Source organism: Balaenoptera acutorostrata, chromosome 12 (assembly GCF_949987535.1).
Source record: "Balaenoptera acutorostrata chromosome 12, mBalAcu1.1, whole genome shotgun sequence".
Taxonomy (NCBI): domain Eukaryota; kingdom Metazoa; phylum Chordata; class Mammalia; order Artiodactyla; family Balaenopteridae; genus Balaenoptera; species Balaenoptera acutorostrata.
In genome coordinates, this window is record NC_080075.1 from 94,250,748 (window position 1) to 94,267,327 (window position 16,580).

The following is a 16,580-nucleotide window of genomic DNA, read 5'->3' on the forward strand; positions in this document are numbered from 1 at the left end:
TACACGCTAGGAAAGACTTAGACATTTTTTATCAGTTTTTAAAAAAAATTTTAGACACTGTACTAAAAGGTTAACATACATTATCTTGTTTTAATACTCACAAAACTCCTGCAGTAACAGATTCTTGTCATGTCCCTTTTAGACATGAAGAAGTGGGGTTCAAAGGGGAATCTCACCCAGGTTCACACACTGGGGAATGGAAATCAGACCTGAGCCCATGTTCTCCTCCACCCTCCTTGGCTCTTTGGTCAGCAGAGCTGCTCTCACCTACTTTCTTACGGTCCAGACTCCCATGGCTCTGTGCTCCCACCTTGGACTTGCATATGCACATCTCTCATCCCAACAAGACCACCCCCCATCATTCAAGAGCATTTCAAATATCACTTTGCCTACAAAGTCTTATGAGACAGCTTCAATTGGATATCATCTTTTCTTATTAACAGTATGTTGGTCATGACTTTACCGTATGATCAGATACTTTCTAAAGAGATGGTCCATGTTCAAGTCGTCTTTGTAATTCTACAACACTGGTTTTCATAGAATAGGTGCCTAAGTATTTAAGTGATGTTTTATGAGCATCTGTCAGAAAAAATACATAAAATAATATCTTTATTTGTCTTTTCAAAAATTTTACTTTGCCTGCACAATGTTCCCTGCATGATACTAAGCACTGGCGATATAAAATAGCTCCTGGCTGCAAAAATATGCTCGTCTAATGGAAGATACAGAAAAGTAATGCAGGATATCTCGGAAACTAAATGGAGTGAGTGAGGTCGGTGCCGTGATAGGAAGAAGCAAGGATGCAAGCCTCAGGGAGGGGGGGGGCAGGGTGTTCCCAGAGGACCTGGTGTCTGAGTTGGGAGTAAGGATGAGTTATTCAGTGAAAGCAAGGAGTAGAAGGATGTGGTTCTGGACAAAAAGAGCAGTTTGGGTGATGGTCCAGGGGGCAAGAATTTGTGAACAGCTCCGCATGGCCGAAGCACAGATCTTGAGACTGGGGCTCCCTTCATGGAGGCCAGCGGGCCTCGCAGTCCTGGCTGTCTGCCCCAAGCCTGGCACTTGGCTGCACAGGGCTGGTTGCCAGCACACACTCCCCCCGTCCCGCTGCCCACAAGGGGGGCCAGGGCCCCAGACCCTTGGCCAGGGGTTAGGAGTTGTTTCTTCCTGAATTGCTTAAGGGAAAGAAAGCATAACATGTATTAGTTTTCTGAAGAGAGCCTGCCCCTCCTCCTCACACTGATCTGAACCCACCCCTTGCGAGAGGACAAGCTGGGTGTTTGGCGGGGTGCTGACCACGGGAACTGGGCAGGGGTGCCGTGTTCCAGCTCCCGGCGTGCTCCGCCACTTCTCCCGGGCCAGATGCAGAGAACCCAGTGGGGACCTTGGATCCCAAGAAAGACAGAGCCTGAGTGACAGCAGGAAGAGACCACTCCCCGCCACATATCAGACCAGGACTTGAGAGCAATAAAGTTTTATTGCATTAAGCCTCTAAACTGTATGGACTGTTTGTTGGAGGGGTTATCGTACCCTAAAAAGCACTGCCTGGTTGGGGATATCTTGGGAATGTGGCACCTTTTTGGCACATTGGGAAGTGCTTACATGACCCCAATCAGTACATGTGTCTCCTTTGAGCAGGATATTTGATCTCCTGCAGAAAAAAAAAAAAAAAAATCCAGAAAATATATTGATGCGGGTATGTCGTATTGCTCCTCAGCATGACTACACTTTGTATGATACTCCCATGGGCAAATCTGACTGTTTATAAATTTGAGATGGGCTTTTTACCAAATGGGAGGGTCTTTTTTTTATGTGTTGATGCGGGGTGTGTACGTTTCAATTTACTCTCGTTGTTGCCATCAAAGGTGCCAGACTGGAGCCTCGAAGGACAGATGAGTGTCACCAAGCCTCAAGACATCTGCCCCAGTTGGATTTTATAACTGAACCAGTTCCAAGGAACAAGGTAAGGTCCACGCTCCCTTTAAGCATTTCGCCTCTGCAGAGTCCTCTTCAGCTTGGCCCTGGGGCAAAAATCTGAGCGAGAGTTAGGTCATGCTCAGCGTGTCCCCAGCCTGTGCACAGCCTTCGGCCTCTATCGTTTCTGGACCAGCGTGCAACGTGGTTCTGCAAATTCAAAAGCGTGTATCGAGGAGTGAAAAGGGGGTGGATGAGCTACATATCCTTAGAATAGCGTGCTCCCTCTCATATCTGAGGGAAAGAACTAGGTAAAAGCTGTATTTCGCTAATCCAGAATACACTACTAGGTAGCGTTGTTACTTATAAAGGGTTACATGTGTTATTGATACATTTATACTGAGAAGGTCAGTCCTGTTAGAAAGCTTGTCTTCCTAAATGCTTTATACAGTTTCTGGGACATTCTTAGCATACTAACCTATATTAATAGTGAAAATAACAGAGCTGATAAAAGTTAAACATTAAGCAATATTTCTTTATAGCACATAACATTATCCTTTATGAAAGGTAATTGTTTTCTCTCTAGTAAGAGTTTAGTTAGATTATTAAATGATCAACATAATGGTTGAACAAATGTAACAATTCGTTTTATTTTTTAAATTTTTTTAAACATCTTTATTGGAGTATAACTGCTTTACCATTTTAAAAATTATAGTTCATTAATATATATCTACTTTAGAAGTCTTTGAAGTCAGTTAATAGTCATCTCAAATAAAATTTATTCCTTTTGGGGGGGAAAGAGAAAATTGATTGTAGTTGAAACATTGGAATTTTACAGTATTTATAAATTAAAAAAAAACAAAAACTTTTTCATCTGACAACATAGACCTACAGTAAAAGTAAGTTAAACACAGCTATCCCCTCTTTGGTTAGTTTTCTTTCTATGATCCAATATAGTTTTCTCAAAATACTAAATCAAATCTAGAAAAATAAAACATTAGTTATTTTTTACCAATAATGCTAGAATATAGTTTGTTGTGTAATTTTCTCATTTATCTTTTTTGGGCACTTCATAGTAGAAAGTTGTTCACTTTCTAAAGGAGGGAATTAAATTACTTAATATGAATATATCACTTCCTCTTGCCTGAAAACAGATGTGAAACTCATAGTGATTATTTCAGTGAATTACCTTCAGCTTTTTGTAGGAAACTTGCATTATGCTGTTTTTAAACTTTGTTGGTAACAATCATAGAATTATATAGCTTTAGACTTCAGAAATCATCCAGTCCAACCACCATTTTGCACAAAAGATAGCGGAGAGTCTAAGCGATTTGCAGCTACAACTTCACATTTCCATGTGAACCGGTTTACAGTCCGCTCTGCCTTCACCAGCACAACTTAATTTAGCCAATCAAGTGTGCTAGCAATCTGCACAATGCACATATTTCTGGTGATTGGAGAGCTCCAAAAAGTTCATTCTGACAATACCACAAATGGAAAAGCTCAGTAGAGATTCTAAATCAGTGCACTCTTTTATTAAGTTGAAAAAGTCTGTAAAAAAGTCTCAAACTGAGGGCACCTACCGTCATTTCAGCACAGAGCTTTGCAAAAACGGATGAACTAACACATGAACTGTCTGATCCTCAAATGCCAGATCTCATGAATCTAAAGACTGACCAAGTACCAGTTTTGTCGCTGTTGTTTATACATCTAAATATCTAATAAGCTGGGCTGAAGTGTTGGCATATCTATAATTGGGTGGTAGAAGGAGTCATTCAAGGAATCCATTTGTTTGTCCCGTTAAAAACTGCAAAATAAGAAAAAGGATAATAGTGATTACTAACAAGACTTCTTCGGTTGGTGGGGCAGTGGAAGATAGTTCTTACTGGTATTTTTTATGAAAAATATCTAGCTTTTGATATGGTAAGATACTATTTAGAAAGAAAGATTATTTGGAAATTTAAAATAATATGTGATTGGGCTAATTTCTTTTCTTTTTTCACTGCAGCAAGATGTTTTTCCAAAAACAGATTCACACCAAAATATTTGACAATAGCAGCGTAACATGCTTCCATTATGCCGGAAAGGAGTCCGGCGCAGACAGTACCCGGGCTGCCTGCGGGATGCTGGTGAGTGCTGGCGGAGAAAGACGTCGCTAGGCGGTGCTCTCCCAAGAGGAGCTTAAACTTCCATTTACACACAGAAAGGGGAAAGGGAAAAAGGAAAAATACCTCATTTTATCTGCTTCAGAGCAGTTTGATATGAATTTTTACTGTTTCTAGAGTATATCTTGACAGAAACATTCACATTTTACTCATATTGCTTGGGGGGGGGGGTGGGAACCTCACTGAGAAATCAAACCATCTCCGTTAAACACATACCCTTAAAAGGTGCGTGTGCGGAAGGGGCTGGACTTAGATGCTCACAGCTCAGTATCTTTCCTCTCTGTTCTGTTTACCCCACCGGACTCTGCCAAACTCTCTCGTCTTCCTGAGGAAACAGACTGAGGGAAGGGAGGGAGAGGCAGAGGCGCGGCGCGGGCCCTGCCGGGGGCGTCGAGGCCGCCCGGGCCGCGCCCGCAGCATCCTCGCCGGCCATCCCGTCCACCCGCTGTGCGCTGCCCGGCTAATGGCTGAGGCTTTTAATTCTGGTCCCCACGCTGCCTTTCGGGTATTGAACTGAGAACACCTTTCTCAGCCAGATCGCCGACTTGGAGGATGTCCAGCTCCTGCCCAGAAAGCGCCAATAAAATGGGAAAGTGCGCAATTGATTGATAATACATTTTACAAGAAAAAAAAATTAAAGGAGATAAATTGCTGAACTCTCACAAATATGCCTGCCTACATCCAAAGAACCAAAACTTTCTGAAAGAGTCGGGCCTGGAGGGAGGTGACCCGGGAGCGCTCCCGCGGGCGTTTCCGGGGAAAGGGAGCGAGAGGAACCGGGGAGCGGGTGGGCGCTGACGGTCCAGAGCGCTGTCCTCGTGCGTGGGTCCGCGGACTGGGGGGGGGGTGGGGGTGGCGGGGGAGGGGTGCTGCCGGTGTCCTGCCCGGCAGCTGTGCCCCGAGGTGCCCAGCCCTAACCCAGCCCCTGCCCTCCGGGCTGCCCGCCTGGGACCTCGGCCCCAGAGTGGTCCCCAGCCTCGCCGGCAGATCCCCCCAAAACGCACAGACTCCAGTTGACTTATTAAATGTCGAGGCAATCAGGCAGCTCCTTTTTTAATAGCCCAAGATCTACATTTAGACAAAAACAGATCCGAGTTCCTGGTAAAGGCGTTTCTTCTCATCCTGTCACAAGTGACAGGAACGGAGGGAAATAGACTGAAGGAGAGAAGGGGGGGTGAAGGGGAGGGACAAAGGGGAGGACGAGGGAGGTGGGATGAAGGGGGAAGAGGCAGGAGAGGGGGAAATGGGGGAGGTGGGGAAGGGGAGGGCGAAGAGGGTAAGGGAGACCGACAGGGCGGGTAGAGATGGAGGAGAGAGGAAATGGGGGAGATGCGGGGATGCAGGAGGGGGGATGGGAGAGGCGAGGAGGCGGGAGGAGGGGAGCTGGAGGGGGATGGGGAGAGGGGGAGAGGGGGGAAATGGGGGAGATGGAGGAGGAGACGGGGGAGACGCGGAGGGGGCGATGGAGGGGGTGGGGAGAGGGGGAGACAGACGGGATAGGGCGACATGGGAGGAGTTGTTGGCGGGGGGGCGGGGGGGTGTCTGACGAAGATCCGCGCGGGGATACGAACACTTCAGCGGCTTCTAATTAAAGCCCCGCGCCGGGCCCTCGGGGACCCGCCTGACGTCGGCGGCCGCGGGGATAAGAGGCGCCCCGAGGTCCGAGGCCGGACTCTGCCGGCGCGCACTCCGGGCAACCGCGGGCTCCCAGCTCGGAGCTGCCGAGGCACGGCGTCCGCGTCCCCGCGCGTCCAGTGCGCTCCGCCGGCCCGGGCGCCGCCGGGCATGGAGTAGCGAGCGGGGCGCGCGGACGGACGCCGGGACAGACGCCAGGGGACGCCCGCGGCTGCGGGGCGCGGGGACAGGTAACCCGGCCGGGCTCCTGCGCGCAGGTGGCCCCGCGGGCGGCGCCGGGCAGGTGTGGGCCGGGCCCCGTCCCCGGGGGCCAAGGGTCTTCCAGAGCCTGGCCCAGCGGGCGGCCGGGGCGAGGGTCCCGGCGCGGGAGCTCCTCGGGGGGGATCGGGGACAGCGGGAGGAGGGGGCGACCGCCACACAAAGGCGCTGCTGGAAACTTGAGCGCGGCCGCTCCCCGAGGGAGATGGGTGTGGGCCCGACCCTCCGAGCGGCCGCCGCCGCCCCGCTCGGCGTCTAAAGGGACGGAAAGTTCGGAGGCCGGCGGCGGGGGCGGGACGCGGGCGCAGGGCCGCCAGGGCCCGTGTCGCCCGCGCGCGGAGGGCGGGCGCACCCAAGGCTGCTCCCAGCATCAGCGCGTGGCACCTCGGGGAGGGCGCGTCCTCGTGGAGACCGCGGCCCGGCCTCCCGCCGCCGGGCCCCTGCCCGCCCTCCAGGCCCGGGGCGGCGCGGGGCGTCCCTCCACTGGGTGGGCGGGCGGCCTCTGGGTCCGCAGGGCCGGGGCGCGCGGCCCGAGGGGAGTGGCCTCTGCCGCCCTCCCCGCTCGCCCCGCCGACTGGCTGTCCGGGTCTCCCCGCACCCCTGTCCCTGCAGCGAGCCGAGCTCCGGGCGCGCGTCGGATCCGCCCCGCCTGGCCGAGCGCAGGATGCGCGGACCCGGGCGCCCCCTCCTCCTGGGGCTGCTGCTCGTGCTGGGGGCGGCGGGGCCCGGCCGGGGGCTCGCGGAGACCCGGGAGGCGGCAGACAGGCAGACGCTGCTGCAGCTCATCGTGGAGATCGTCCAGGAGCTCAGGAAGTACCACTCGGGGGAGTCCAAGAGGCTGCAGCTCTCGGGCCGGCAGGACTACAGCCTGGGCCGCAGGGCGGTCTCGGACTACGGGGCTTACCCGGAGGAGCAGAGAGTGGGTGAGTGTCCCCGCCCGCGTGGCTGTGCAGACGGAGCGGGCCGCTTCCCAGGGCCTCTCGGGTGTGTGCGGTGTTGGCGGCGCGTCCGCCTGTCCTGTCTCGGGAGACGCTGGAAGAGCTAGTACTTGCTTGCAAATAGAATTGTCTTTGAGAACACATACGTATTTTTAAAATATAAATACATTTTGACTGTTAAAAAAACTGGGAAATATTTTTTTTAGAGAAGGAAATAGGAATTCCATGAATGATGCCTGGCAGATAGCATAACTATCCCTCATCCACTTCTAAGACGTGTGAGTTGTCACCTAGGTCAGTAATTTCAGCATAGAACTGTCATCTGTTATTTTGGAAATGGAAATATTTTCAGCAAAGCAGTTTCAACTGAGACACAAATTCCCATTCCCCGCCCCCCCCCTCCCCATGGCAGAGCCTTCCCAGAGCGGCTGCCCCTTGGGAAATTACCAAGGAAAGCATGCAAGCTTTTAATGCTTTCATGACACAATTAGGTCAAATATGATAAGGTCAATTTTATATAGACTGACTAAAGTTAGTTGTAAATGAAGACTGACATTTAGGAGATGTCTGAACCTTGCAAGTAAGATTCTTATGGAAATGTTCCCTCTTCAGATGAGGAGAACTGGTGGTAGTGTGACCACATGCCATCGCATTACTAGTGCAGAACAGGTGAGTGAAAATGAATCCAGATGACTGTAAAAAAAAAAAAAAAAAGCAAAAACAAGGCTGAAATCAGAAAGAATGTCAGTCAGGTTAGTTACCAACACTACCTAGGCGCTGTGCCGGTACTGTCTTTCCCTGGGAACTGCACCTTTATCTCATCCAACCAGGTTAATGTCTGTTTCCATGCATTCACACCAGCCTTCATAACAAGTGGTTTTGACAGCAACTAACCCTTTTTCTAAATATATACCTACAAGAATATATACCTATAGCAAATATTTTGTTTGAAGTATGAGATCAGGTTTTCTTCCTAAACTTTGAGAGGTTGTGGAATATGATTCCCAAGCTCTTCAAGATGGAAGTGTCTACGAGTGGTTTATTCACTGGAAGATAACTGTCACACATACACACCCCTTTCTCTTCCTATAGCTTTACAGTCCCTGCCTCTATCCTAGTGGTGGAGACTGGGCATTAATACCGGAGCTTGGAGAGCAGTTAATACGATTTGAGGAAAATGTGCCCTATCACCCGTCTTCACATTGTCACGTACTGCAATCACGGGGCTGCTGTGTTCAGGGCAGAATTTCCAGTAACTTTAAACATTCACTTCGGATCACATGAAAACATGCTTCTTTCCGGCAATTTAATAATTAATTTACTTTCCCTCAAACAGAAATTGTTCCTCGAGATCTAAGGATGAAAGACAAGTTTCTGAAACATCTTACAGGTAAGCTTTCCACACATTACTTCGCTGCTCCCCAGCTCCTGGCATCCCGCAGCCCTCACAATCTGTTTCTTCTTCCACGTTCCAGGTCCTCTTTATTTCAGCCCAAAGTGCAGCAAACACTTCCACAGACTTTACCACAACACCCGAGACTGCACCATCCCCGCCTGTAAGTGACCGCATCCAACTCGCTTTAGAAATGCCAGTACAGGGTAGACGCGACTTCAGGCCCCTCCACCTAGGTGAACAGGCCCCTGCCTTCTGTAACCCGGGTTTGCTAATATTTACTCCCTGTTGACTATGCAGTCAGGGGCTGGGGTGAGTAGACCACTTAAGAAGATAAGTACAGGCAGCAGCAGCTAGTGCCAAACGGAACATGGTTTACAGTCACTGGAATGAATCGGCTCTTGGAAGGGGCTGGACTCTTCCATGCATGTTCTCAAATTCTGGTCTGATGCCTGTCCTTGTATCCACTCAACTCTGACAGTGGAACAAATGTTTCAAATGAGTTGCTAAAATGACTACTGCAGGGTGTAAGGTAACTATGGTTGGCCCTGGGCCGTCCCCACCACCCTGGCCAGAGACTTTTTGTTTCCACCAGTAGTTGTAACCCCATCACCCAGGAATTTTGCTGCTATTTCAAAATCCTGCTCTTCTGCTTGGCTTCATCACTAATGCAGCAATGCAGGTGCCCTCTTCTGTCTGGCTCTCTGCTGTAACTCCCTGGTTTGTCCACAACCAAGTGTACTTCATTCCCCCAAAAGTGGTTCCCTGTGCTCCTCACAAAACATACAATGATGACAAGTAACTTATTCGCTAGAGTGACATCTGCTAGAGCCCTACACCAATTTTTTTGTGTGTAGGGACCACAACTTTCCTTCCATTGAAGGCTCACAGGAGGGCGGTTGTACAAATGAGCCAGGTATCTTAGGAGCTGCTTTCAGGACTGTCCCAAGGGGCAGCGGACCAGACCTGCCCGTCCTGCTCAAAACAACAAGCTCCTTTCCATGAAGGGGAAGCCGCTCTGTGCAGGCCGCAGCATCACGTCATGGGGCTCCTCGTCTCGCACGTCCCCAGACATGGCAGGAAGACGGGCAGCGCCTTCAGGAGGGAGCTGAGGTGGTCCCGGTCGAAGCTGTCACAGGGACAGTAGCACAAGTCAGCGGGCGGCACCCGTGTCCCAGCAGCCCCATGCTCCAGTCTCACCCTCTCATCGAGGCCACGTGGACCTGGGACACCTCACCTCCCTCTTTCCTTCCTCTGAAATGGAATCACCTTCTGTTTGAGAATTACTAACCTGCTTCTAGGGGTCAGAAAACCTTCTCATTTTGTTTCAATGTGCATATATTTTTATATTAAACCTTGTTTTACAATAATAGGATCATAGATTCTAAATTTGAAAGTGACCCTTAGGGTCATTGCTTGACTCCTTTCATTCACGAGCAAGGAGACAGACAAGGCACTTAGGCTGCGTGTGCCCCATCGCAGACGCCACAGGTGCCACCCACATTGCCGCCTCCTTTGCTGAGTGGGCCGCCACCAAGCTCCTAGTCACCCATAAGGTGAGGCGGTGGGACCAGGACCGGTCAGAAATGCCCCTGGGCCTGGAAGCAGATGTGTGCCCTGAACAAGTGGCTGCTCGTTGGGTCCCACCTCTCTCAGCCCATGAAGAGCTGCAGAGGCAACCTGGCCCCTCCTGTGCTGCTCAGGGCTGCGTTACGCCAGTGCCCGGAGTCCCGGCCGGCTACGCGGAAGCCACAGACCTTCTCACTCAAGGCGTGGCCCTGGGGTGAGCTCCTGGGAAGAGCAGGACTCCTGAGTCCACCGCACCTGCTGAGCAAAGTCTGCGCCTTAAGGGGACCCCAGGTGGACATCAGGGTGGAGAACATGTGGCCCAGCGGGGTCGCGGTCGCCCTCAGGATCTCAGGGTGTGTGGCAAACGCCAGTATCTCCTTTGGGCTCCTACAGTCCGCTGCTTCCACATGTGGTCTCTTTAGGAAAACCACATCCTAAAAAACATGGTGCCTCTGAAGAAGAGCAGAAGAGCCAGGAATCCTGATGACCCTGCTTCCAGCTGTCAGATAATGTTTTCCTTTGAGCCCAAATTATTATGTCCTCTAGATATTTAGCGGGTGTGTTTTTAGAAGACTTTTAGGTGCTTGCCTAACATGCTGTGCATATTTATTGCTGTCAATCTACTCATTCACTCAGAATTTCAGCTAAGAGTATGAATTCTTCCATCTTTAAGGAGGATTTTGTGACTCTTGAGACGTGAACTTCATATTGAGGAATCCCTTTATGGGCGTGATTGCTGTCTCCTCTGAGGCAGCACCTGTGAGACTAATGAAACAGGAAACCATGAGACGCCTAGGAAAACCAGTCTGCTCTCAGAAATCAGCTCTCGCTTCCCTCCATCGTCCAGCCAGGTTTTTTTGCTCTGGTACTTGGCTGTTGACCCACTGCCTTTAGAATTTCTGTGCGGAAGGCTTTGTGTTATGATTAACTCAAGAGGGGACTCGGCCTGCACGTGACCTAAAAGTTAAGTAACACAGGGCACAGGAAGACCGTACTCTAGGAAGCAAAACGAAAGCTGTTTTAATGAGCCCAGCAGCTACCGCGAGAAGAAAACAGGCAGAGAGCAGCCGCGTGGGAGACTCTGCATCCCCACTTCCCACAGCCTCCCAGTTACACCATTTAACTTCTGTCACGTGATGCTAAAGGCCCCGAGGCACCACAGATTATTAAGTCAACAACTTCGAGCCACGATTGCAGATGACAGTCTATGTATTGTTTTCAAGGAATTCAGAATATTTAAAGGAATGAATGGCTTTAGCAGTTGCTATGCTTGTTTAAAATGAATGCTATTCATTTAAGTTGTTGAGGTAGCTGACGAGGGTCTGTGATTTACTTCCCTTGTAGACTATAAGAGATGCGCCCGGCTTCTCACCCGGCTGGCTGTCAGTCCGACGTGCATGGAGGGATAAGGTAAGCTGACAGCCCTGTCGCTGTGGCCCACACACCAAAGACTGGATGCATTTGGGACATGAAAACTTCATGGGAGTTCAGAGACAGTCATTCCTTAGGTAAAGTAGCCTTACTCCGAGTAAGGTTGACAGAACACTCAAAACAGCTCTAGATACTGGCCAGCGGTAAACACACAGCACCCCAGGAAGCCACTGAGACCTGTCGCAGGAGGACATGCTGGCCGAGCTCACCTTAACCTGCACACAGCCCACTGGCTACTGACTTCAGTGCGTGACACGGTGTGTATCTGCCCACCCACTTCTAGGCTTTCACTCAAACATTCATAAATAAGTATATGACCAACCATATCCATGCAAATTTTAGCGACGTGTCTGGCAAATGTTTGCGTTGAATTCTATCATTATACCAATACGCTTATAAAGAATAGCTAAGAATAGGTATCCTCCTTAAATGTTTCTATCAAAAAGTTATTTTTTCAAAGCCTCTGATGGTAAAAATATAAATACACATTGAGTTTATGAGCTAAACTTTTTACCTTGGCCTCTTGAGGGCTGACATGTAACACATAAACACTAACTGTCAGCAAGAGTCAAGGGATGGGCTGAAAGGTTTTATTTTCCTGAGACAAATGCCATCGATTTCAGCCACAAACTATAACTTCACAACTGGACCCTAGCTGTGTGTCTTGTGTGCTAGGCACGGCCAGATGCTGGGTCTACCTCGCAGTCAGATGGCTGTCCCTTCGTCTCCTGTAAGTGGAGGAGGGGTGCTCACCATGGTGAAGGCTGCGCTGAACAACGTCTGCACAGATGCTCGGGGTCAGCCGGGCAGTGGGTGCTGCCCTGAGCTGCGTCCTTAGCGCTGCTTCTTCCCATCAGAAGTCCCACTAGCAAATGGGGGTTCAGTGAAACAAGTGGTTAGTGGAGGGTATCATCCCACATTTTCCACAAGCTCACTGAAACTTGTACAACACTTTCTATGTGGGGGAAGTGAAAGCACAGTTTTTAATGCCAAAGCTGAGACATTCCTCCACCTTCACTTCTCATCTGAATGCTGTCCAGTCTCTCTTCCACTGCCCACGTGGCCAACAGAAAACTTCTTATTTTTAAAGCAAGGAATGGATTCTTGCAAGTCTCCCGAAGTACCTGCCCGGGGAGATGAGAATCTTGTCTTTATTAAGCATTTCTTTGTAGTTAAAGCATCGCTATTTCCAAAGATGAACCAGGCACATCCTTGGAAAACAACTGCCATCTACTTACAAGTGGGGAGGCCAGATGCCCAGCGCCCACATCCACCGGAAGAACCGCTCAGGCCACAGGCTTCCTGTCTCTGTGCCTGCGCGCTAACCCCGTGCTTCCCCACAGCGGGTCCCCAAAGACTGCTCTCCTGCAGAGACAGCTCCCCGGAGCGAAAAGTCGAGAGTACGGGTACCCAGGAGCCTACGCTTGCGTGGAACTGCTCCCGAGCGTGGGCCTACCTCTGCACCGTCTCAGGACGGGCACACCAGGGCTTTCCCAACACAACGCGGAGACCCACATCACACTGGTCACCACTGTCAGTAACCGTGTTCACTTTGGCCAAGAAATGGGTAGTTTAAAATACAGATACTTCTGCTAAAATAATTTTATAACATTTTAAAAGATTAACTTCTTCCAAGTCCAGAAGTTCTAAACCGCAGTAGCAAACTCTTCACTGGTTGGTGACGATGCAGACAGTCAAGGGTTTCTGTGTACCCTGACATCCCAGGGGGCAGAGCACACATCCTGCGTTAGCAGCAGGTTTTCCTTAAGTGGCATAAGCTGTGTCCACATCCCTTTCTTCTGCTGCCCTAACACGTGAAGATGTCAGGACAAAGCTGCAGAGTAAGATTCCTCTTCCTACTCCAGACCATAACCTCAACTTCTTAAAGGCTAAGTGTGAAAGAGGTACGTCTTTAGAGGGGTCCGAGCACAGGGACCCTCCACACTTGTGGTCTCAGAGCAGAGCCAGAGCCCGAGCCCTTCGCTCCTTCTTGCTGAAACTCATGACCTGATCTCCTCTGAGCCAAAGAGAAGCTGTAGCTTCCCAGCCATCCTCCCACACAGCAAGACAGCCTCCCAAACACACCCCTTCATTACCTGGACTTGCCGCTCGAGTTAAGTTAGAAGTCTGAGCCCTGGAATATTTTCAGAGAAACGGAGTTTTGAGTAACAAGTATCCAGCTCATCCTACAAAATGCAGCCTCACCTGAGCAGCCCAGGATTGCCCCCAAATCAGCGTGGACGGAACTACCGAGGACTTGACGGCAGACGCGTCGACACTGAGCGCTGTTCTTCAGATCCTAACGAGCATTCTCTTCGTCTGTGATGATTTTCATCCCTTTAGCACCGCAGGCCCGTGATGACTGAGGACTGAGTTACTTTCCAGAATAAAACAGACACACATTTTGGAACACAGGGCAACATGCACACTGTAATTCCTCATACCTAGGCACACATTACGTTGCACGTAATTTAATGTATAGGTCTTCCAGAATCACTAAGCAACCGTGAATCATTCTTTGAAACCAAACGTGTTTGTTTCGCAGTGAGCAGAGAGCACTGTGCAGGAGCAACGGCCCAGGAACCACGAGAAGTGCCTTGGAGACCAAAGGACAGAACCCACTGCCTTCTGGACACACCCCGTGAACAGAGCTTTATTTTTGCAGACAGACGCTTCCGTAATTCCTTTACCTTGAGTTCTGTGTGCTGACACGGTCTGTGGACACAGAGTCCGTAAATAGGTGTGCCCGACAGTAACGCTTGCCGCTGGTCATTTTAGAAAACCGGAGAGTGCTCCACATTTGATGTGTCATGCTGTGAAATGGCAGAGAGATATCTCATTTTCCTGATGAGGTGACATCGCAAATATTTCTTTAGAAGCATAAGCAGAGTCAGCAGAATCTAAAACTATATTTTCATATAGCATATGGTATTATTTAATATTTTATTACTTTTACAATTAAATTCCCAGAGTATCATTTGGAATTGCATGAAGAATTAAAAAAAAAAAAAAAAGAGAGAGAGAGAGAAAAGAACTTCAGTTGTGGAGACATTGTAGTGTAAATCTGTGTACATGCTCAGGCTAATTTCATTTGTCCTTTGTATAATAAATGTAAAATAGTATCCAGATACTGTGCAATATGTAAATACCGTAAATAAAACGCAAGTAATAAATGAAGTGTTTGTTATAATGAAGTCTTCAAAGCGACTCTTTACTTCTGAACAAGTTCATCGTTGGGAATTCATGATTTACAGATCTTTTGAAAAGACTGAAATACTGGCAGGATATCACAGAATATAAAAGGCAAAAATAAATAAAACGAGAAAGCTATGAATTCTTGTAAAGGACATCAGCATTTTTTAAAGAGAGTGGCACTATATATTGGCGACATATTTCTTAATGTACGTGATTTGGTAGCGAATATTTCAAATAAGGTTGCATCCATATTTCCTGTATGACTTTGTATGGAAACACTAAACTCTGTATTTCCTGTATGACTCTGTAATGGAAACGCTAAACTAAGAGGGACCTTAAGACTTCCAAGAAGCTCCAGATTTTTACAGGTAGATATATTTTGAACAAATCCGACTGGATCTAATTTTTTAAGACAAGTGAATTCAGCAGTGAGGTTTTCTGTTCATATGACCCCTAGTCTGGATACAGCCTAAGGACAAAGTCAACTTAGGAATCCTAGGATTTGTCTGAGGATCTGTATTTAAGACATATATGTAAATATTAAAGAAAACAAACTATAGAGATTTATTGATCAACATAAAGGAACAGAAGAGAGTAAGAAATTTCCTTAGTTTGAGAGTATTAAGCAATTACTGAACGATTAGGGCACTAGGGTGTAATTTTTGAAGTGCTTTACTTTCCTGTTTGCTAGTTGCAGGTAGACTTTTTCCCTCAATTCTTTACTTTTTAGAGCTACCATTATCAAATTCTCAATCCACCCAACCTCCCATGTTTCAGGATAAGCCCTCCTGGAGCAATCCCGCAGGCCGCCACACACACGCCTGGCCAGTCGTCTTGCCGTGGCCTCCCCAGTGTCCCTGAGTCTGCCGCCCGCGGTGGCCTGGTGGGAAAGCTGCCTTGCTCATCCCTCAGGCCCGAGTGAGTTCAGGACTGAAGGTCCCCCATCTGGGACGCCTGTGATACTAGAGGCCGTTCCTCTGAACTCTCCCTGCTTCTGAGCGACCGTCACTCGCACTGATCTGGGCCTCAGAGTCCTCCCAGGATTTCGGGTCATCGACGATGACCTGGGGTGAAGACCGGGAGTGGAGAAAAGCTGTCCCTCATCTAGCCATCCACAGGGGTCTGCTTTGGGGTGCTGGCCCCAAGGAGGAGAACCCACACTCCACTGAAGATGGGGGCAGAGGCAAGGCCACTGTGGCTGCGGGGCTGCCAGCTTCTTCCATGAACTGATCACTCAAGTGGAAGCAATGTGCTTACTTAGGCACTTGGGCTCCTCAGGGCACTGCCCGGCACTGAGCAGACAGGCACACATCACACACCATCCAAAAGGGACAGTGGAGGCAATGCTTTCTGATTCTTCTCCACCTGTCAGTAAAAAAACAGGCAGACACCACACTTGTACTTAGTTGTATTTTTGTAATTTCCCCAGTTTATTTGAAAACAATCTTTTCTGACATATATTCATATGAATTTTAGATCAGTTATCTCCAAGTGCACAGAAATTACCTATATTTGCCTATAAACTAAGCACTGATAAAAGAATACTTATCAATACTTAAGCATTCCAACATAAAAGGACTTTTTCCCACTTACTATTTTTTTCCCACCTAAGCTGACCTATATTTGACATTCAGGTTAATCACATGCATGTAAAAGCAGACGTGGTCCCCAAACTGACCCTAAGGTAAACCAACACACAAGTGTCCTTCTTCCCAGACATAATTACGTGTCCAGAGGCAAAGTGGTTCAAACGGGAACACGTAAGCTGACTTCCTTATGAAATCAACTAGACAGACACAAACTAAGGAGTGAAGGTGCTGAAGATGAGTCGCACAAATCTGCCGCCTTCCTGTCCTGTAAATGCACAAGTGTGAACGCTTCTCGCCAGCATCACGGGACACCGGGCCCTGGCATCAAGAGGTAGTGCAGGGCAGGGGCCCCGTCCACACAGAGGGAAGAGGTAGTGCAGATCTTGGAAGCGCTGATGGGCTCAGATGCTGACGGGCCTTACAGTAATGTTTTACTTCATTATGTTCTATTTTGCTGCTCTACTATTTTGTTTGTTCCACTATTTTTGTAACTGGG

General features: G+C 48.9%; 1 protein-coding gene across 2 annotated transcripts; it reads left to right on the top strand.

The window, feature by feature from the left end:
• The first annotated feature begins 5,857 nt into the window (after positions 1-5,857).
• Positions 5,858-13,976, top strand: ALKAL2 (ALK and LTK ligand 2). 2 transcript variants are annotated; one of them, XM_057558448.1, is made up of 6 exons: positions 5,858-5,941; positions 6,582-6,892; positions 8,244-8,297; positions 8,383-8,463; positions 11,214-11,279; positions 13,846-13,976. In XM_057558448.1, exons 2-5 carry the CDS (start codon positions 6,634-6,636, stop codon positions 11,276-11,278), a joined length of 459 nt encoding a protein of 152 aa, XP_057414431.1. In that variant the 5' UTR covers positions 5,858-5,941; positions 6,582-6,633; the 3' UTR covers position 11,279; positions 13,846-13,976. The 2 variants fall into 2 exon arrangements, with proteins under 2 accessions (XP_057414431.1, XP_057414432.1); XM_057558449.1 differs by lacking the exon at positions 13,846-13,976 and adding an exon at positions 12,473-12,872.
• The last annotated feature ends 2,604 nt before the right edge of the window (positions 13,977-16,580 follow it).

Coding starts and splice junctions, on each gene's coding strand:
- ALKAL2 (XM_057558448.1), top strand. CDS start 6,634: ATGCGCGGACCCGGGCGCCCCCTCCTCCTGGGGCTGCTGCTCGTGCTG. Junction 6,893..8,243: donor CCCGGAGGAGCAGAGAGTGG/GTGAGTGTCCCC, acceptor TCCCTCAAACAG/AAATTGTTCCTCGAGATCTA. Junction 8,464..11,213: donor AGACTGCACCATCCCCGCCT/GTAAGTGACCGC, acceptor CTTCCCTTGTAG/ACTATAAGAGATGCGCCCGG.